Source organism: Capsaspora owczarzaki (genome assembly GCF_000151315.2).
Source record: "Capsaspora owczarzaki ATCC 30864 unplaced genomic scaffold supercont2.3, whole genome shotgun sequence".
Taxonomy (NCBI): Eukaryota; class Filasterea; order Ministeriida; family Capsasporidae; genus Capsaspora; species Capsaspora owczarzaki.
In genome coordinates this window covers 1,130,995-1,149,861 of record NW_011887294.1, presented here as the reverse complement: position 1 = coordinate 1,149,861, position 18,867 = coordinate 1,130,995, and the positions used below count along the sequence as shown (strand labels likewise).

At 54.5% G+C, this 18,867-nt stretch overlaps 7 protein-coding genes across 7 annotated transcripts; 2 read left to right on the top strand and 5 right to left on the bottom strand.

Annotated features, from left to right (window-relative positions):
* Window positions 1-161: 161 nt before the first annotated feature.
* On the bottom strand, window positions 162-4,614 carry CAOG_02346 (hypothetical protein; the record flags this gene model as incomplete). The annotated part of the gene is made up of 16 exons (XM_004349046.1): window positions 162-248; window positions 339-416; window positions 497-724; window positions 809-940; window positions 1,031-1,210; window positions 1,283-1,462; window positions 1,573-2,082; window positions 2,169-2,280; window positions 2,363-2,567; window positions 2,656-2,838; window positions 2,953-3,018; window positions 3,116-3,166; window positions 3,272-3,345; window positions 3,443-3,576; window positions 3,643-3,794; window positions 4,026-4,614. 16 exons carry the CDS (start codon window positions 4,612-4,614, stop codon window positions 162-164), a joined length of 2,961 nt encoding a protein of 986 aa, XP_004349096.1.
* A 227-nt stretch (window positions 4,615-4,841) lies between these two features.
* CAOG_02345 (hypothetical protein) lies at window positions 4,842-6,373 on the bottom strand. The gene has a single exon (XM_004349045.2). The coding sequence runs from the start codon at window positions 6,237-6,239 to the stop codon at window positions 4,953-4,955; it is 1,287 nt and encodes a 428-aa protein (XP_004349095.1). The 5' UTR covers window positions 6,240-6,373; the 3' UTR covers window positions 4,842-4,952.
* Window positions 6,374-6,395: 22 nt separating this feature from the next.
* CAOG_02344 (hypothetical protein) lies at window positions 6,396-12,095 on the bottom strand. Its single transcript, XM_004349044.2, has 5 exons — window positions 11,958-12,095; window positions 10,816-11,850; window positions 10,312-10,683; window positions 9,352-10,199; window positions 6,396-9,214 (listed from the first exon to the last, which is right to left on the bottom strand). Exons 1-5 carry the CDS (start codon window positions 12,068-12,070, stop codon window positions 6,564-6,566), a joined length of 5,019 nt encoding a protein of 1,672 aa, XP_004349094.2. The 5' UTR covers window positions 12,071-12,095; the 3' UTR covers window positions 6,396-6,563.
* Window positions 12,096-12,180: 85 nt separating this feature from the next.
* CAOG_02343 (histone H4) lies at window positions 12,181-12,724 on the bottom strand (the record flags this gene model as incomplete). The annotated part of the gene is made up of 2 exons (XM_004349043.1): window positions 12,181-12,205; window positions 12,417-12,724. The coding sequence occupies 2 exons, from the start codon at window positions 12,722-12,724 to the stop codon at window positions 12,181-12,183; spliced, it is 333 nt and encodes a 110-aa protein (XP_004349093.1).
* A 199-nt stretch (window positions 12,725-12,923) lies between these two features.
* CAOG_02342 (histone) lies at window positions 12,924-13,971 on the top strand (the record flags this gene model as incomplete). The annotated part of the gene is made up of 2 exons (XM_004349042.1): window positions 12,924-12,933; window positions 13,559-13,971. 2 exons carry the CDS (start codon window positions 12,924-12,926, stop codon window positions 13,969-13,971), a joined length of 423 nt encoding a protein of 140 aa, XP_004349092.1.
* Window positions 13,972-14,336: 365 nt separating this feature from the next.
* Window positions 14,337-16,288, top strand: CAOG_02341 (hypothetical protein; the record flags this gene model as incomplete). The annotated part of the gene is made up of 6 exons (XM_004349041.2): window positions 14,337-14,383; window positions 14,534-14,642; window positions 14,773-15,240; window positions 15,393-15,529; window positions 15,652-16,175; window positions 16,267-16,288. 6 exons carry the CDS (start codon window positions 14,337-14,339, stop codon window positions 16,275-16,277), a joined length of 1,296 nt encoding a protein of 431 aa, XP_004349091.2. The 3' UTR covers window positions 16,278-16,288.
* A 154-nt stretch (window positions 16,289-16,442) lies between these two features.
* CAOG_02340 (peptidase beta) lies at window positions 16,443-18,820 on the bottom strand. Its single transcript, XM_004349040.2, has 2 exons — window positions 18,712-18,820; window positions 16,443-17,956 (listed from the first exon to the last, which is right to left on the bottom strand). The coding sequence occupies exons 1-2, from the start codon at window positions 18,787-18,789 to the stop codon at window positions 16,622-16,624; spliced, it is 1,413 nt and encodes a 470-aa protein (XP_004349090.1). The 5' UTR covers window positions 18,790-18,820; the 3' UTR covers window positions 16,443-16,621.
* Between the last annotated feature and the right edge of the window lie 47 nt (window positions 18,821-18,867).

Sequence of the window (18,867 nt, the reverse complement as noted above, 5' to 3'; positions counted from 1 at the left end):
CCGCTTGCTGGCTGTCTACTTACTTTGATTTTCAAAAAGCTAGTTTGTTAACACTAAAAGGCAACAGTAACAGGAACACGACACGATTGCAACTTCTTTTTTTTCGTGTACAGCAGATCTAGTTCACTGCCAAAGGAAGCGTCATTTGACGAAAAAACTGCTCATGTACCGCGAAAACCAAACACGTCGTCAGAGTCTTCCAACCAGAGAGAAGACACCGAAGGGGCGCGCTTCTTTGCCATGGCGGACTGCATGTGTGAGCAAGTCATCCAATTTGACACACAGCAGTCAGTGTATCGTCCAATGACAATCGATTCATCGGGAACAACCCCGTTTACCGATTCCGGGGCCAAAGCATTCGTGGGGATGGGCTGGAACACACTGGCCCTGTCTGATGGTCCGGCGCGGTTGGCAATCTGTGTCGACGCAGACAATTTTCATGAGCAGCGCCATCATGTAAGTCTGTGCTGTGTGCTTCTCGCTGAGCGAAACTTACCGCTTTCGGACGACCGTTCAATGCCATGACAGGGGCTTTGGGAGGGGCAGCTGCAGGAGGGGGCTGCCGGAGATTTGTCGAAAGCAACGTGTTGCGTGGTCGTGGTGTCTCCAAATGCTTTGGTTGGGAGAGCTGGGCGGGTGGGTGCAGATCTGCATGCTGCGATCTGACGCCCGCAGCATGTCGGGCATGGATTGCCTCTTCTTCCTCTTCTTCGACATCGAGAGGCTGAAGAACACAAGGATCAGGTGAAGTGTTTGTCAACGCTCCATTTCCACCAACAAGAACACATTGGCAGGTTGGTCGTCATACCGCAAGCAAGCCCCGGGATTCGTAGTACTCCTTCATGAGAATGTCGTTCGTGAGACTCTTTTTGGCGGGAGCACCACGCGCTGGTGCCTGTGGAGCGACAAAGCCTCGCTGGGCAGGTTCCGCATGTGTGCGCTGTCGTCGCGTGACACGAGCAGTGCAAAATTTTAGCACAGACAGGGCTCCAGCGTTTGACTGACACGCAGAAAATACCCGGACCTGTACCTTCACACTGGACCGCTCCTGCGAGTACAGAGTCTGGGAGGCCACGGGTGTCTTTTGCTCCTGGCTCGGCCGGGAACGCTGCAGTGGCTGAGGCGATGCAAAGCGTCCAGGTGTCATCATTCGTGCTGGACTGGCAGCCAGCTCTGGCAGGGTGTTTTGCCCAGCTTCGGTGAGCCATGCCTAGCGGAGCAAGAGGTCAAAGTGTCAGTGAAGTGGTTCAATTTCTGCAAATCTGCTACAGTGTAAGCGTACATTCAAGGTCTGAGGCTCGTCGCTCGGGAATGGACGCGCAGCTGCTGCCATCGGTTGGGGAGCAGCGCTGTGCATTCGAGCGATGCGCAGGTCGTTCTGCAGCTTGGCAATTTCCAGTTCTCGGGCGTGCAGGGTTGAGCATTGCATTTCGAGCTGCTGCTGCTCCAGTCTGAGTTTTTCCTGTCCCATACACTGTCAGTTCGCAGGTTTCTCTCACAAATGGCAGCACAGCAGCACCCGCAGCAGCACACAAGAAACAAACAAAAGCAAAAACCAAAACCAAAACAAACCGTTTCCTGTCGTTCGGCATTGAGCACGACTTGACTCTCGGCAAGCTGTTCATCCATTGACATGACGCGGTGCATGCTCTCGGACAACTCTTGTTCTTTGTTCTGGAGACGCGTGGTGAGCTCTGCAACAGAGCTCTGAGCCAGCTTTGCCGCAGACTGCCAGTCGAACGCGTTCGCCGCTTCTGACTGCGTTTGTGCGACCGCCGTTTGGTGTTGCTCGACCAACTTTGCGTTCTCAGAACGTGCCTGAATCACGCTACTTTCAATGCTGACGCCGACAGGATGAAGAATTGCAGAGCATGCGGCAATGCACTTGACGCTGACTTGCAAAAGCTCGACGGTTGCATCCGTGGTGCTGCCGTCTTGAAACTCTTCCAAAGTGGCCACTGCCGTGTCTGGCATGAAATCAAGCTTGTGCATGCGGTCAACAAAGTCTGCAGTCTGCTTCTGCAGCTCGACAAGACCCGGCTTCAGCGTGGCAGCCGCGTCCATGACCATGCCGGCTTCCGACTGCGATGACGAGGTGGGAGAGCAAAACAATTGGAATGCAGCCACACCATTGGCCGCTTGCGGCAAACGGGGAGCAGTCACCATACCTGAAGAAGGTCAATTCGCTGCTGAGCAGTGTCCAGGCGGGATTGGAGCTTGGCGTTCTCACTTTGAAGCGCTTCGGTGACAGACGCGAGCTCTGTCCGAGTGCCGGCCAGTCTTTCAAGACGTGTTGTGTGCGCAGGTGAGTTGATTCGTGCACCAGACAACGACTTTCTCGCACAAAGTCAAACTGCCTTACTGGTTGATCGTTTCAAGATGAGCAGTTTTCATCTCGTCGAGTTCCGTTTCCGTTGCGTCGAGGCGCGTTTGGTTCGCTTGAAGAGTCAGCACCATGCTCGCGAGCTCTTGCAGCTTCTCCATGTGCTCCTGCTGCAACAGCTCGTGCGTCTCTGTCAGCTGCTTGTGCGCTTGGCATTGCTGGCCAAGTTCTTTGAGCTGGGCAGCTACAGTCCCCCGCCAAAATACATTGAGGCTGGGTTAGTGGACATTTTTTTGTCAAGGTCTCTGAAAATCATCTTGGGGCCATCATACCTTGCGCCAAATGTGCATTTGTGAGCTCCACTTCGCGGGATGTTGCCAGCGTTTGGGACTCTTGAAGTTCCTGTTGACTTTCAGCCATCTTCTGCTCTAACGCGGCGAGCTTGACCGCCCAAGATTCTTGCTCCTGCTTGAGCGTACTCTCCAAGCGATCGTTGTTGACTCGCAATCGCTCGTCTGGGGGGGGGGTGAGCACCAGGTCGTCAGCAAGCAGAAGAAAAACAAAAACAAACAATAACAGATAACGACGAGCGCAGCAAGTCAACGTGCATGGGGAAATTGCTTTCTTACTCATCTCGTGCACACGCTCAAGTTGCTCCGTGGCCTTTTCGAGCGCGCTGCGCACGGTATGCAGTTCTTTAAGAGGGACAGCCATCACCAAATGAACAGCAGCGATCTGACGATGAGTAACATAGCAGCAGCTTTGAAACAACAACAACAACAACAACACTACCTTGAGTGTAGCTGACGATGCGTTCTGCAACCACCTTTCTGTCATTTTCGGCTGTTCAGAAGTGCTAGGTGGTGAGCTGCTCAGTTGGTTGCACGAACGCAAGAGCGAGGTGAAAGCATCAAGCATTTTCCAAGTCAATCATTTTCCAAGTCAAACCTTGATGAACGGTCTGCTGAACTTCGGTGACTTGGTTGTCAAGCTGCATGCACAGCTCTCGAGTGGTCGCAATACTGGTAAGGCAGTTGCAGTACGGTCAGAAATACAAGACACAAGCGTGTTTTTTTTTTTTGTTTTGTTTTTTGGTTTTCGTTCACCAGAGGCACACACCGTTGCTGCAGATGCTCGCCCTTGCGTCGTTCGTCTTCAAGCCGGTACGCCGTCCTTTCGCTCGACGCCTGCAGTTCTTGCAGCAGCTTGGACTGATGCGCCACAGTTTGCTGTGACTTTTTCAGCTCTTCCTCCTGCCAGTACAAAACCAAAAATTTAGTGCCGTCCACACACTTCAACAACGAAGCCAACAAGCGTACATTTTGGGACATTCGAAATTCGGACGTGCGCTTCTGCGAGTTGATCTTGTCCAGAGCCACCTTCAGTTGCTCGTACTGGTCGCGAGCAGGGTTGACGGTGGGAATGATCTGTGGCGGTGGCATCAGCATCATTGTGGCTGCTCCGCTGCTGGCTAAGGAGTGGGACAAGCCATCAGAGCAACAAATCACGGCAAAAAGTGGGGTTTGCCAAAGTTGCAAAAAAGCTAGAATTTAGTGACTCGACAGCAGCACAGAAGAGAAGATGGAGGCAGCAAAAACCAAGCGGGCGCTGAAACCTGAAGCCAAAGCGAAACAAACCACCACCACCCATCGTCCCCTGCGCGCAATCCTGAGCAACTTGCCTTGAGGCGCCAGAGGGCTACCTGCGTCTTTGGACCGCGAAAGCCCGGAAGGACTGGAGTAAGCCGGCTCCGAGGACCGCGGCTCAGAATGGGGTGTTCCCGAAGGAAGAACAGAATTGCGCGGGAGAAGTGTTCCGCTCGACGCCGCTGGAAGCCTGGCAGCAGCGACGTTGGCGCCCCTCCCAAGATCCGCATTCAGAACGCTACTGGCCGCTGCACCACTCGATGCAGCGGCACCCTGACTCGCGGCGGTGGGAGAGGACGACAAGAAGGGAGACGACTGGAAGGACGAATTTGGCGCGCTCTGTTGTTTCACTCCAGATGAACGCCAATTCCTCGCAAGCGACGTTTGTGCGTCTCCCGCTGCTTCTGGCTGCCCAGCTGCATGCGGAAGGAGTCTGGAACCCAGCATGCTTCCTCGCGATGCCAGGACGGACGGCGCAAGGAAGCCGCTGGTGCCGCTGGGGAGCAACGTCGTTCTCGAACGCAAAACGCCACTTTGCTGCTGCGCGACAGGCAGCTGCAGCTGCTGGTTGCCTGCCGCTGCTGATGCGGGCCCGGAGGAGGCGCCATGTTCTGGGCTGTGAGTTGGTGCTGTTGGCTGGGACATGAGGCGTCGGGAAGAGTCGGACCGGAAACCCGAGGATGAAACAGAAAGCTGAAGGCGAAAGAAACAGAAACGATGAAAGAAACAAAAAGGATGAAGAAAGAAACAGGCTGCAACAGCAAAGGTGAATGAAATGGACTGCAAGACCCTGACGACAAACAAAGGAAAGGGAGGTGGAGTTGACGAACCATGGTCTGAATGTAAATCCAACAAGATGCTCGAAAATAAAATGGGGGTAAATGGTGTATTGATAGTGAATACAATGGCAAACCGAGATGAATAAAAATGTTCTAAATGTGAAGGATATCAACAAACTGAAAATAATGAAAGTGGTCTCCCTTTCATGCGATGGCGCCAAACCCAGACACGGTCAAGGACGAGCTGAGGAGAGACGGCTGAGGCAGGAGACACTGGGAGGCGAGGGTTGTCTTGCCTTCCTCGACCATGGCAGTGAGTGGTGATGGCGACTGCGGGCACGAGTTGCCTTGATCCGAAGTCGAGGCAACCTCATCGAACTCGTTGTCGCTGCTGTCGCTGTTGTTGCTGCTGCTGCTGCTGCTGCTGCTGCTGCTGTTGGACAGACAGTCGCCATCGGATGAGGGCAACGGCGGCGGCGTCGCAAGGAGCATCATCGGAGAGCAAATGATTTGGTTTGTGTTGTTGCTGGCGGGCGTGTTGAGGCCAGGGTTGAGCAATGCTGCTCGCTGCTGGCTCAACTGCTGCAAAAACAGAGTGCGCTGATCATACTCGCGGCGGTCGAGCTCATGGCGCTGTCGGCACGCGAGCTTGAGCGAGTTGTTGATCAGAACGGTGCGAAGCAGTGGCGCCTCTGAAGCAGGACGTGGGGCAGGAGGTGCCGAAGCAGCAGGTGGTGCAAATGCCGACGGCGAGGATGGCGACGAATGCACGGGCGATGCGGCTGGGACTGACAGAGGCAGAGGCAGAGGCAGAGGCAGAGGCGCAGCCATTGCCGGCAGAATTTTGCGCAAAGCCAATCGAACCAGCCCTTCGACGGTTGTGCGTTCGACGTTGAGCTGGTTCATGGCCCGCTCGTGCAAAGTGACACAATCTTCCGACGATGCGGGAAGCGATGCGGGAGTGGTAGTGGTGGGAAGTGGCTTGCGGCGTGTAACATGCTGTTTCGCAATTCGCTTGTGCTTGCGAGCCTCCGCGTTGCTCATGGCACTCATGGCACTGTGCGGTGGTGCTGCCACAACCACAGGAGGGTGAGCCAACGAGCTTGAGTGGCTTGAGTGGCTTGAGTGGCTTGGCTGGGATGTCGGCAATGCGTTTGACACGTCTCGTCTTGGCGAGTTTTTTCGTCCCAGCATCGTCGACGTCACGACCGCTCGTTCCGCACTCGGTTGGCTGCCTGTGCCGCGCGACCCGCAGGCGACCTGGTCTGTGCTGCAATCGACGCTCTCGATCGCATTTGCAGTGGCAGGGGCAGCGGGACGGGCGGGGACTCGGTGCAACTGGCTCCGGGTGTGGCCGGCGTTTGCTGACGTGGATTCTGCAAACTCGGCAACTTCCTCAGCTCGTGGACCCGCTTGGCGTTGTCGCGGTCGCTGCGCTTGAGCGACTGGATGGGAGTGGACGTGGCCACTTCTTGATGCAGGAATTGGCATTGTGGTGGTGGTGGTTGTAAGAGTGATGTGGATGAGAAAGCAACGGGGTGCAGCTTGTTTGGCTGTGTTGCAAATTTCGCGGAAAAAAAATAAAATAAAAAATGAAAAAATGAAAAACTGCCAAAGAATGAAAAAAAAAAAAAAAAAATCAAAGACTGAATTGAAAACTTCGTATTTCATTGTGATCAATAGAGACCAATTTGGCAAGGAAGGGTTTCACATCCCAACAGCAATTTCAACGGAAATGATTTTGCCAAGGTTTCAAAAGAACCCCCAAATGAGAGTCGCTGTGAACATCCAAAACGTCAACCTCAGTTTTTCCGCTCAAAGCACTTGCGCAAACTTTTGCCATGCCGCAGCTGGAATTGCGGTAGTGACGAGCCCGGCAGTGTCGGATGCACCGACTTCTCGGAGCTGCAAAGCGAGATGCTGGCCCGCCTGAGCAGCCTCCTCCATCTCGTCCGTGTCATCTGGAAGCCCGTCCGAGCCAAGCAGCAACAGCGCTCCGGCCATTCGCTTCACAGTGACGGCTGAGACTGCATCTTTTGCCAAACACAGCTCAGAGTAGCGCCCGAGCACCAAATCACGCCACTCGCTCAACGGCAGGTCTGGTCGGCGACAAGAAGTGCCAGTTCCGGACTCGGAGGGCCAGATGGCGGACAGCATGGTGGCCATCGGCGTTGTCACTCCACTGACCAATGTGAAGAGGGGTAGCTTTAAATGGCACGACGTGCCAGCGACGGCTACGTCAAACACCATCGCTGCTGATGGCGAACTGGTGGCTGCCGCGTCAGATAGCGTCGCTTCTTTTGAGGAAGATGCTGCAGAGACACTGGCAGCGCTCGAGCCAAAATTCAACTGCAGAAAGTCGCCATCTGGGTGACGCGCGAGCGCAGCCAGGGCCTGGCTGACTCGATCCACGGGAATCACAGACATCTGGACCAGGGTTCTGGGCACACAGTCAACCACTGCGCAGGCATAGAACAAACTCGTAAACCAGTCGCTGCGGTTGGGTTGGCCAGTGGCTGTGCTGAAGGAGATCATTCCTGGTCGGTAAATGAAAACACGCAGCAAGTGTCGCACCGCAGCGCAGAGGCATTCCGCCACAAACTTGGACTGGGAATAGCCGCCGCGATTCATCATCTTGTTTGTGATGAGGCGCCGACGCTTCGGAAGCAAGTCCCGGCACGTGCTGTAAGCCTTGGTGACGGGCTGATCGGCCATCGTGGCAGAACTCACGCCGACGGACTCGGTCGAGACCATGTGGAAGCGCACAGGGCGACGCCACCAGCACGGCTGCTGCTCCAAAAAGACGTGAAGCGGCACGGACGCCAAAGCAGCAGGATCTTGACCTGCGTGCTCCTCCCTCTGCTGATCGACCGCAGCAGACTGGGCGGCATTCATCTGAGGCTTGCTCTGCTCCAAGGCAAACTGAAGCAAATGCCAGGTGCCAAGCACATTGGCCTGGCGCAGTTCAGTGTAGGGTTTGGCGTGGTTGACTTGGGCCGCACAGTGGAACACGTCGCTCACGCGCGGCTTGTCGCACAGCTCACGAGCATCCAGCTCTGCAAACTCGCTGCCAGTCAGGGGGTCGTCTGGATGCTCAGCACTGTGTATTTCGGCAAGGATGGTGGAAATGACGTTTGGCGTTGCAAACCCGAGATCCTGCTTTTCGAGATCGCCTGCAACAGCGCGCCACCGCCTGGATGCCAGAGGCGTGTCGGCACTGTTGCCAGGTATCACAAGCGAGAAGGACTTTAAGGCTTGCTCGACCCGTTCTGCTGCCACAGCGTCCGATTCTGCGCGAACGATGCACACCACTTGTCGATAGCTAAAGGCGTTCGTCAAAGGCTCGCGCTGCTCGAGCAGCGAGTGGAGCAAATGAGCCCCGAGAAAGCCCGTGGCACCCGTCAGCACGGCCACACGAGGGCCGATCAGGTACTGCTCCGAGTCATCCTTGCCAGTCTTGGTCAGCGGCAGCGGAACGTCCTTGTACGGATCTGGACCCGCCTGTGCCACATGTTGCTCGAGCTTCATTACCACATTCGAGTCGCTGGCTTCAAAGGACCGAGTGAGTGCGCAGATCAAATCCGAGGGTGCTGTGTTGAACGGAAGCCACGAGTCGGACAGCATCTGGCCAATGCTCGCCTCGCGAAGTGCATTGACTGACGACGAGGCACCATCGCTCATAGGAGCGCGGTGCGATTGCACGGGGTTAGGTGGTTGCTGATGCTGTTGCTGCAAGGTGCTCTTGGCAATGCCAATCAGTTGAGGAATGGTCAAGTCGTTTCTCAGCACAAGCTCCAAGGGCAGATCAATGCTCAGCTTGTCCTTGACTGATTGTACAAGGCGCACGGCCGACATGGAATCCCCACCGGAACGCGTGAACGAGGTGGCGGAAGGCGGCAGACTCGCCGTCGTGGCCGCCGACTGTTCACTTTGCTGAGGAAGAGCGGCACGGAACAAGTCAAGCAGCTGTTGCTCAATGACGCGAGACTCATCCGCAGCGCGGACGTGGGCGTGCGCGCGTAGCATTTCTGCAACAACCGGTTTGTAATGGCGCTCGAGGGCGGGCCGCGCTGTCTTGCCAGACGGTGTCAAGAGACCATTGTCAACGGAAAACTCTGTGGACTCGAGATGGATGGCAGACGGGAGGGCAAATGCCTGCAGATTGGACGCGGTTCCGACAGCACGAATGTCGGCCATGACTGCGTCGGCAAACTCGGTGTTTTGGCAAAGCGCTGCAACCATTTCAGAAGGTGGCAACTTGAGCAAGAACGTCTGGTCCTGACCGGCAGCTGATGTGGGGTGCTGATGCAGCCATGCAATGCAATTCGCTACGTGCGGAACGACGATGGCCACCACAGCGACTTGGTCATCAAAGTCAGAGTAAGATCCCCGTGTCACGAAAATCTGGTTGACAAAGCGACTCTCCAAGAATGTGTTTTCCAGATTGGGTGGAGACACGAATTCACCTGTGGGAGGAATTTTCAAAGGGAGAGCGAAAGAGAGAGATTGAGCGACTTGCAGAAGAACAGACACGACGAAAAATCACCGAGACGAAAACCCCCCAAACACACCAAATTCCAAACATTAACTCTCAAACACTTGCCTTGGGACAACTTGAAAAAGTTCTTGCGACGGTCAATAATGCGCACCTTGGCAGGGTACTCTTCGAGGAGTTCCACGATATCGCCAGTACGGAACCAGCCTTCGGGATCGAACGAAGCCGTTGTGGCTTCTTCGTTTCGAAAGTAGCCCGGAATGAGGGCGGTAGATTGAACCAAAAGCTCGCCACGGCCAAACGGCAAGTCGGTTTTAAAGTAACCCAGCTCGGGCACATCTACGAGCTTCCACTGCACGTGCGGATAGAGCTTGCCATCGTTGTCCGCCACCGAGCCAGCTTCCGTGATGCCGTACCCGGTGCGCACGACGGTGGGTCCCCAGCACTCCCGCATCCACGCCAGCACACGCTCGCTGGGTAGGGCACCACCAATGGCTGCATAATTAAGTCGATGCCCAAGCGACTGCTTGAAGCGCGCCAAAGTCCGCTTGCGAACCTCCACCGCGATGTCCGATGTTGGCAGCGAGGAGGGCAGTGCAGTACCAGCAGCAGTACCAGAAGCACCAGCCTGCAGTTTAGTCTGCTCAATTGCCGTGTCAATGGCAAGCGCATGCTGAAACTGCGAGTAGAGCACATTCCACATGCGCGGCGTTGAGGCAATGTAGTTTGGAGACAGCAGCCTGATGTCGTCAAACACGTTTGCCAAGCTGCTTAGAATGCCGATGCGGTAGCCATGAGAAAGATCGCCGTGGACATCCTGCCTGTCGGAAATGTGCGACAGTGGGTCTTTGGTGATGGACACGGCAGGGTCATTTCCATGAATGCTCGAGTGAACGATAAACCCGCGCCAGATTCGGCTTGTCATCATGGCACCTTTCGGGCGGCCCGTGCTTCCGCTGAGATTTTTTTTTTTTTGAGTTTGCAAGAATGTTGATCAACCGAATGTCAGCCCAATCAAAAGCTACCAAAATTGCTCGTTGCTGCTCTTCTCATCGTGTTTTTGGTTACCTCGTGTGAATCAGAGCAGTCAGCGCAGCGCTCGGCTCGGCATAGATAGGACTTGGATGCAGCCGACCGCATTCGAGAACATCCGTGAACGGGATTAGCGTCGCCGTTTGCACAGCAGCTCCCGCGGCCTGCATGGCCACAAGTTCGTCTTGAAGCGTTTGGATGAAGGGTTCCAGAGCGCTCGTCTCGACAGGAAGAATGTCCACGTCAACAACTTGGCTGATTTCTGCAGCGGTCAGTTGAGCAGGAGCGGTGAACTGCTTGTGGAAGGAATGTGGGTGGTTTTCGTCCCTGTTCGGCTGAGACAACAAGAAGGCACTTCGGGGGTAGATTCCGACCATTCGGATGACAAACTTGAGCTGAGGGCATTGTCTGAGTCGAAAAAGTACGTGTCAAGAAAGCAATTCAAAACAAAACAACAAAACAGGTGAACACACAAAACCGACTTGCTCGTGAGCGACATTAAGAGCCACGCAGCGGAAAACAAACTCTTTGTCAACTCACTGCTGCACACGCAAAAACGCAGGAAGCACGCGATCACTGCAAACAGCGGCTTCGACGTTCGATGTGTTGAGAATGTGCGCGAGATCGGCGAGCGAGGAAATTGCCGTATGAATGGGCACGGCGACAATGCCCAGAATGGCGCAGGCAAAGTCGGCAATAAACCACTCGAGACGGTTGAATCCGCAGATGGCCACGAAGGTCTGGTGCTGCAGAATCTCGTCGTCGTCGGTTTTCATTGTCGACGGCGGCTGCTTTGGGTGGAGCAGGTGGACCAAGCCCGCCGCAAACTGACGAACGAGCGTGTGCAAGGTGCGCATGGTAATCCAACGAAACTCGGGTTCGAATTCCAGCTCGTTGTTGGCCGATGATGATGATGATGATGATGAAGATGTTGGTGATGCCGGTAGCGGCCTCCGAAACCCAAAGGACGGGCGCCAGCTGTGCAGATCGAGCGCCGTGGTCCATGTCTCGGCAATCGACTTGCACTTGTTGATGCGCTCCACTGTCTCTGTGACTGTCTCCGGGTCAAAGTACATGAAGTGGTTGTCCGAATGGGGTGCAGTTTTCATTGTTGCGGAATCGGACGACGACGTAGCCGGTCGCTGTCGTTGGTCAAGGTTTTCTCCACGGTTTTCGACAACATTATTGGTCTTGGCTGGCTGCGTCTGCTCGGTTGTCGCCGATTCCTTGTGGTGAGCTGACACATTCTTGCTCTCAATTGGCTGGTCGTCGTTTCGCTTGTTTTGGCCGTCAGTATCGTCGGGTCGTTGGTCTGGTTTGGCCTGGACGCCAGCACACGCCAGACACAAATCGTAGTTGCACTCGGCGCAATGGAAGCGCAACGGAGAAGGCAGCTCCACACGGCACGCATCGCAAATGAAGATTGGGCGCGCTGGCTTGAGGCGCTCGTTCGTCGGATCGTTTGGAACGAGGTCGTTCTCGATTTTGGCCTCCAACGTGGCGCGACGACGGGTCTGTTCCTTGAGCTTGGTCTCGATGAGTTCGCGGGCTTCACTGTCATGTGTTTCCTGCAGGCTGTGTGTAGTGAGAGAGAGAGAGAGAGAGCATGAGAGATTTGGTTGACAAGATTTTGTGAATGTCATCATCAACTTTTGGCACTCGCGAATCACGACCGTCGTCACCTGCTGGTGAGCTGTTCGATGCGGCTGTTGGCGTCGTTGAGCTGGGCAGTGAGTGACTGGAAGCGCTGGACGACGTGCATTCGCAGGTTTGTGCGCTGCTGATCGAGCACCATTTTTGTTATTTGGCACGATTTTGTTTCAAAAGACTGAGTGCCTATTCTTGCTTGTATTCGACGAACATCTTATCGTTCCAAGATGTGATAGATGCCGAGTCAGCTTTGTCTTATTTCGCAATGAAGGACCTCTTGCTGTCACTGCAAACATTCCAAGAGAAAAAAAAAAAAAAAAAAAAAGCTTAACAACATGCACTGCAACGACTGTCGTTTTCGTTGCTCAAAGAACTACACGAAAAATCAAATTTCTTTCGAAAAGTAAGGTTGGTGTTGAATGAACACCAGAAAGTTTTTTTGGCTTTTTAGAAAAGAGAGAAAAGCGAAAAGGCAAACTGAACAAGTTTACCCGCCGAAACCGTAGATGGTGCGGCCCTGGCGCTTGAGGGCATAGACGACGTCCATGGCAGTGACGGTCTTGCGCTTGGCGTGCTCAGTGTAGGTGACGGCGTCACGGATGACGTTCTCAAGGAAGACCTTCAGAACACCGCGGGTCTCCTCGTAGATGAGGCCAGAGATGCGCTTGACACCACCGCGGCGTGCGAGGCGGCGGATGGCGGGCTTGGTGATGCCCTGGATGTTATCGCGCAGAATCTTGCGGTGACGCTTTGCGCCGCCCTTGCCCAGGCCCTTGCCGCCCTTGCCACGACCAGTCATTGTTTGATGAGTGAGGTTCTTGTAAAAAAAGAAGAGTGATTTGAAAACCCAAAATCGATTTCGGCTTTTAAAGGCGGGCAGCTATTTTTGAATTTTCTGATTGGTCGGCTGCGGCGCAAGGGGCTGACGCGTCCAGCGGCCCTCCCGACGCACTCCACCACTCACAGCGTGCATGAAGTGATGTTTGTATGCATACTGAATGGTACTGGGTGGGTGGTGTGCGGTGGATGATGGGGTCGCTGGTTTGGAGGTGAAAATTTCAATCCGCTCTCCTTTTTTGGAACAGGGGTAACGAATTTGCAGCTTGCACTTTCTGCTGCAGCGGCCAGAATCTGTGACTTGGCCACCTCAAACAAGTACCATCGTGTACAACACATCGAGTAACATTATAATTGGCAGCAGAATCGCCAAGAAAGAGCTCGAGGGTACTTGAAACGCCATTGACTTTCTCCAATGCATCGCCCTGCAAAAGTATCATCTCACACTTCCACACGAACCTTCCGTCATTTTACCACATCAGCATGTGCGCCAATGCATGTTCTCTCTAAATCGTCAAGAAGCATTGCTGTAATGCTGCGGGATCTCACTCGGAAGGCGAAAAGAGAAGCAAAAAACTCAACCCTCAATCCTTAATTTGGAAGGCGCGATTGGATTGAAAAAATCAAATGCCAGTCGTTTTTTGTTGTTTGGGTTTTTGGGTTTTTTGGGTTTTGTTTTTTTCGCGCCAAAAATGTTTTCTCCACTTCTTCCGCATTTGGATTTTCCCCCCACTATAAAAGCCAAATCGCCCATTTGCAGTCGAGGTCACTCTTGAATTTTACTATTCACAACTAGCAATGGCTCGTACTAAGCAGACCGCACGCAAGTCCACCGGTGGCAAGGCCCCCCGCAAGCAGCTCGCCACCAAGGCCGCGCGCAAGACCGCGCCCGCCACTGGCGGTGTCAAGAAGCCCCACCGCTACCGCCCCGGCACCGTCGCCCTCCGCGAGATCCGTCGCTACCAGAAGTCGACCGAGCTGCTCATCCGCAAGCTCCCCTTCCAGCGCCTCGTTCGCGAGATTGCTCAGGACTTCAAGACCGACCTCCGCTTCCAGTCGTCGGCCATCTCCGCCCTCCAGGAGTCTGCTGAGGCTTACCTCGTCGGCCTGTTCGAGGACACCAACCTCTGCGCCATCCACGCTCGCCGTGTCACCATCATGCCCAAGGACATCCAGCTTGCCCGCCGCATCCGTGGCGAGCGTGCTTAAAGCGCTTGTTCCTTGAACATTTCTCTCCTTTTTTTTTTCATCTTTCTCTTTCCACTGGTGTCCATTAGACACCAACTACCTTTTGGAAGAATTTTTTTTGCTATGGTCGCTGTAGCTGTTGAGTGCAAATAGGTGTTGATACTGTAGTTGGGAATGGGTGATTGGAAGCGAGAAATTGGTTCAAAGCGCTGTTTGTTCTGCCCTGAAGTCAAAACTGTTGATCACTGTCGTGTGGATAAATTACAAAGTGGGAAAACACCCTCGCCTGTTACAGGGATGCAGGGAGTGGAGCGGAAAGTTTCGAGCAGCAATCGAAACGTAACGGAAACGAAACAAAAAATACAGTACGTTCCAATCATGACGCAATGTCCTACGCCAACTTCACTGCGACCGCCAACCGTTCATCCAAGCAGTAACGAATAGACCCATGGACGCACGCCACCCCAGCGACAGCATCCCAATCATGCAAGCACACTCCTGTCTGTTGCTGTTTGCGCGGGTTTTTTGAGTTAGTGTTGTGCTTTTTTTTCTGTTTTTTTTTTTTTTTGGCTTGCGACGCCAGTCCCTCGATGCAGCAGGAGTCGGCCAGTGTTGGTGCCAAGCTCGCCAACCAAGGCATCCACGTCCTGTCTGACTGGCTGTCCGACTGCATTGCGTTTCTCCAGCAAGAAGTGAGTTTGTGCTGTTTTTGTTTTTGGCGGGAAAACCGCCGAAAACCAAAAAGCTTCTGAAACAAAAGCCCAATGTGATGCGTGGTCGACTGACATTCCCCCCCCCCTGCCTTGAAACCATCGTGCACAGGCTGGGCCAGTGGACGCACAGACGCTGCATGGCCTCGTCATGGAGCAGTGGCTGAGCGCCAACCTGCGCGACATTGGCCGCGGATGCCTGCCAGAGCTGTTTGCAAGCCCAGACATGCTGCGCGAGGTCACGTCCATGGTCATCACGCACCCGCTTGCGCTGCAGATCGAGGCCATCACCGACGTGGGCGACTCGGCGTTCCGTCAGATCGAGGGCGCGGGCTTGTTTGGCGCGTCGCTCACCCTCAACGCGAATGATGAGGATGGTCCATCACACGAGTCCGATCAAACCCGTGCCAACAATCCAATGTACGCAAACAGTGTCGCGGCTGCGCAGGGCAACCATACGCGGGGCATGGGCGCTGCACGCCTGTTGGTGCTGAAATTGTCAGACGGCCAGCGCGCGGTTCGAGCGATGACCTACCGTCCCATCCCAACGCTCACTTGCGACACCCTGATTGGCACCAAGGTCGGTGCATGCGCGTGTCGCACCGGTTTGTGGTCGGTTGTATGGTGGGGGTGGTGAAAGGCCCTCCCTGACTAACATTATTGGTTTTTGGCTTCCTTTCGTTTATTGGACTTGTATCCTCCTTCGTCCCCGTTTGCTCCTCAACAACACAGCTCCTCATCTCGAATGTCACTTGCCGTCGAGGGATGCTACTCCTCGAGCCACGCAATACAAAAATGCTCGGCGGAGGCCTACTGACTGCCGAAGAGTCCAAGCGACGATTTTTCGGCATCTTGTTTCGTCGCATCGGGTAAAGGGTCAAAGAGATGAGCTTCTGGCTTTGGTGTTGCACCCGTCCAGTCCGACAAGAAGCAGCATTTGCTCACCTCCATGCTTTTCTGCAAACCACCTAAACAAACCCACAAAATTCAGACAAGATCCTCCGCCGTCTCTCGCTGCTCGACCTGCTCCGCCAGCTTCGTCTCAGGCATCGATTGCTCTCAGCCAGGCCACCCGACTCACCCAACCCGTGCCAGCTGCAGCTGCCGTTGCATCGTCGACAAACCCCGCCGCTTTACTACGGTCGGCATGGCCCTCGAGTTCCACATCTGCCCCATCAAATAGCATTCGCCCTCAGAGCACAGTAGCAACACCCCTTGAACACATCGACGACGACCAAGACGACAGTGACGATCATCTCGAGATTACCCAACCTGGACGCCAAACCGCGTCCTGGCCAAGCTCCCATGGTCGTTCAACAACTGCAACGACGCCTTCTGCTGCAACTGCGCACCAGTACTCTGCTGCAGCACATGGCGATGACGATGATTTTGACAATGGCTTTGACGTCGACTTTGAAGACGAAGCGGTCTCCATGTCTGCGCCACGCGCTGCGCCAAAGCGTCCTGCCCCAGTGTCTGAGACTGCTGGAAGATCGTCCAAGTCCATGCGCATCGGTATGTTTACGGTTGGCTACGTACAGAGTCGATAAATCAATGCTCACATTCGGTTTTTGTTTATGTTTGTACATGTATCTTTGTGGGTCAGATCTTGTCTAGTCAGGTTCCCCCCCCTTATTTATGTGCAGTCGAGCAACAAAGAGCGACTCTCTAGCCTCTGCTGCATTGTACCAATAACAATCTTGCATTACCCAAACACCGCTGTCAAAGCAGCACTCCATTGCATGCACCAAACTGCAAAAAAGACAAGAAAAAACAAAAAGCTCAAGGGAAACACGTTACTTCATTGTGCAACAAAAAAAAAAAAGACATCCACAAATACACACCACACAAGAAATTCGCCAGACACCTGCCCCCACCCAAGAGTTCGGTAATTTGTTTATTGTTGTTTTCCCCCGTTGGCTTTGGGCGTTGACCAAGTAGTGACATCTAGTTTTGTTCTTTTAAACACGCAGCCAGCTCATGCCGCCACGAATGCGGTTGTAGTCGGGCAGACCTTCGATGGCGCCAATACCAGCAACAGCGGGGCACTTGTCGTACACGTACTTGTTGAGGACTTCGCGGATGACGGAGGCGTTGACGGCCTCGATACGGGCGTTGATCTCGGCAATAGGGATGCGGCGACCAAAGTTGAGGACGTGGCGGCCAATCTCCTCGGCAATAAGAGTGGTGCCGTCAAGGTTGAGGAAGAGCGAGGTGCGGAGCAGGTTCTTGGCGCGGGCAACCTCAGCCTCGGTGGCGCTAGTGCAGAGACGCATGAGCTCAGCCTGGACCTCAAAAGTCATGTCCTCGACCTTGTCGCGCGGGGCAACAAACTGAACACCCCAGAGGGCAGTGTCCTTGTAGGCAGTGTTGAATGCTTGGTACGAGTTGGCAAGGTTCTCGGCGACAACGCGCTGTGTGAGCTTGGAGGCAAGGTTCTTGCCTGGAATGAGACGGTTCCAGTTGCCAATCATGGTGGAGGCAACCAGCAGAGGGATAAAGTCGGCATGGGCCCAGCCGACACCCTCGATGGCGAGGGCAATGTGGCCGACGTCAATGTCGTCGTTGCGGTCGCGGACGTCGGCGCCAGTGAAGCGGTTGGCGAACGAGCGGTCGTTCGAGGCCGTGCTCGAGAGGTCGCCAAACTGCTTCTCGGCTTGCTTGACGAGCACGTCGTGGTCAATGCCACCGGCGGCAGCGAGAACAATACGCGGGGCAGTGTAGTGCTTGCGAACATAGTCGGTAATGTCGTCGCGCGACAGCTTCAGAATGTTCTCCGTGGGGCCAAGGATGGTGCGGCCGAGCGGGTAGCCCTGGTAGGCGACCGAGTGCAAGTGGTCGTACAGGACCTCCTCGCGCTGGTTGGACACCTCCTGCATCTCGCGAAGAATGACGTCGCGCTCAGCGTTGATGGCATCCGCGTCGAACTTTGAGTTTTGCAAGATGTCCGCAAGGAGATCGACAGCGTCGTTAACGTTGTTGTTGAGGACCTTGGCGTAGTAGACGGTCTGCTCGCGAGACGTGTATGCGTTCAGCGAGGCGCCAATCGACTCAACCTCCGCCTCAAGGCCCTGCTGCGTCCGGCGCTTGGTGCCCTTGAAGAACATGTGCTCGAGGAAGTGGGCAACACCGTTGTTCTGCTCCGTCTCGAATCGCGAGCCAGTGTCAATCCACAGGCCGACGGTTGCCGACAGGTGGCCAGTGTTTTCCGACGCGACGCGCAGGCCGTTCTTGAGAGTCGTGATCTTGGTCTCCGGGGTGGTTCGGAGCGACTCCTGCAGCGAGGCGAGGGTGCGCTGTGTGCGACCCAGAAAAAGCCAAAGAAAAAAAAATCATAAGGAAAGCGTGAGTTTGTGAAGCGGTTTGTTTCGTCTCCCAAGGCCGAGTGTACGGTGATGTCGACACATGGCAACGACGGCCGATCGTGATGCATGATGACGAAAGTGCAATTCAAAAAAAAAAAAGTGCGAGTGAGGAGGTAGCGAAAAGGAAGGGTTGAACAATGGAGAAGGGGGGGGGGAAAGAAGCTGAACAGGGACGATCCGAGAAGCGCAATCGAATGCAGTCGTGAGAAGGGAAGCCCCCCCACCGCCCCCCCACAGCCCCCAACAACAACCCTCAAACCTCTTTTTTTGTCCAGGAGAAGGTAGGACCAAGGAAGGAAAAGGGGGGGGGGGAAAGGAGAAACAAGGGAAAAAAGGAAAAAAAAAAAAAAAGAAGAGCAAAACCATATGCTTTGGATCAATGGTCGTTCCGTTCCGCCTTTGGACTGATTGTCGACCCGACGCTTCTCCCCCCTTCTCACCAGCGTCTGCCCTGCTTCAAACCAGCTGCAGCAAAATCGCCAAAACAGACAGCCACAACAGCGCGAATTGCCACCGAAACGAAAAAAAGAAAGAAAGAAAAAAAGTGCGATCCTCGCTTTTTTTTTTCGATCTCATTTTTTTTCTTTTTTTTTTGTAAGATGGATGAGATGGGCCTGATGGCTGATGGCTGATGGGGCTGCCGTGAAGATGGAGGGGAGGGGGGAAACACATGCGAGGCGACATACGGCGGGCATGTGGACAGCCGGTGCTGCGGCGACGCGGCGCGCAACAGATGGCAAGAAACGCGCAGCAATGCTCTGCATTGAAGACTTGGTTCTAGGATTGAGAAAAAGTGACTGACGAATGTAAGTTTGACCAATTTAATCCGAGTAGAACTAGCG

Excerpts from the sequence above, each read along its gene's own strand:
- CAOG_02345 (XM_004349045.2), bottom strand. The coding sequence starts at position 6,239 with ATGCCAATTCCTGCATCAAGAAGTGGCCACGTCCACTCCCATCCAGTC.
- CAOG_02344 (XM_004349044.2), bottom strand. The coding sequence starts at position 12,070 with ATGGTGCTCGATCAGCAGCGCACAAACCTGCGAATGCACGTCGTCCAG. Across the intron at positions 10,200-10,311 it reads ACTGCTCTGATTCACACGAG|CGGAAGCACGGGCCGCCCGA; the intron begins GTAACCAAAAAC and ends AAAAAATCTCAG. Across the intron at positions 9,215-9,351 it reads CTTTTTCAAGTTGTCCCAAG|GTGAATTCGTGTCTCCACCC; the intron begins GCAAGTGTTTGA and ends TTCCTCCCACAG.
- CAOG_02340 (XM_004349040.2), bottom strand. The coding sequence starts at position 18,789 with ATGCAGAGCATTGCTGCGCGTTTCTTGCCATCTGTTGCGCGCCGCGTC. Across the intron at positions 17,957-18,711 it reads CGGCTGTCCACATGCCCGCC|CGCACCCTCGCCTCGCTGCA; the intron begins GTATGTCGCCTC and ends GGTCGCACACAG.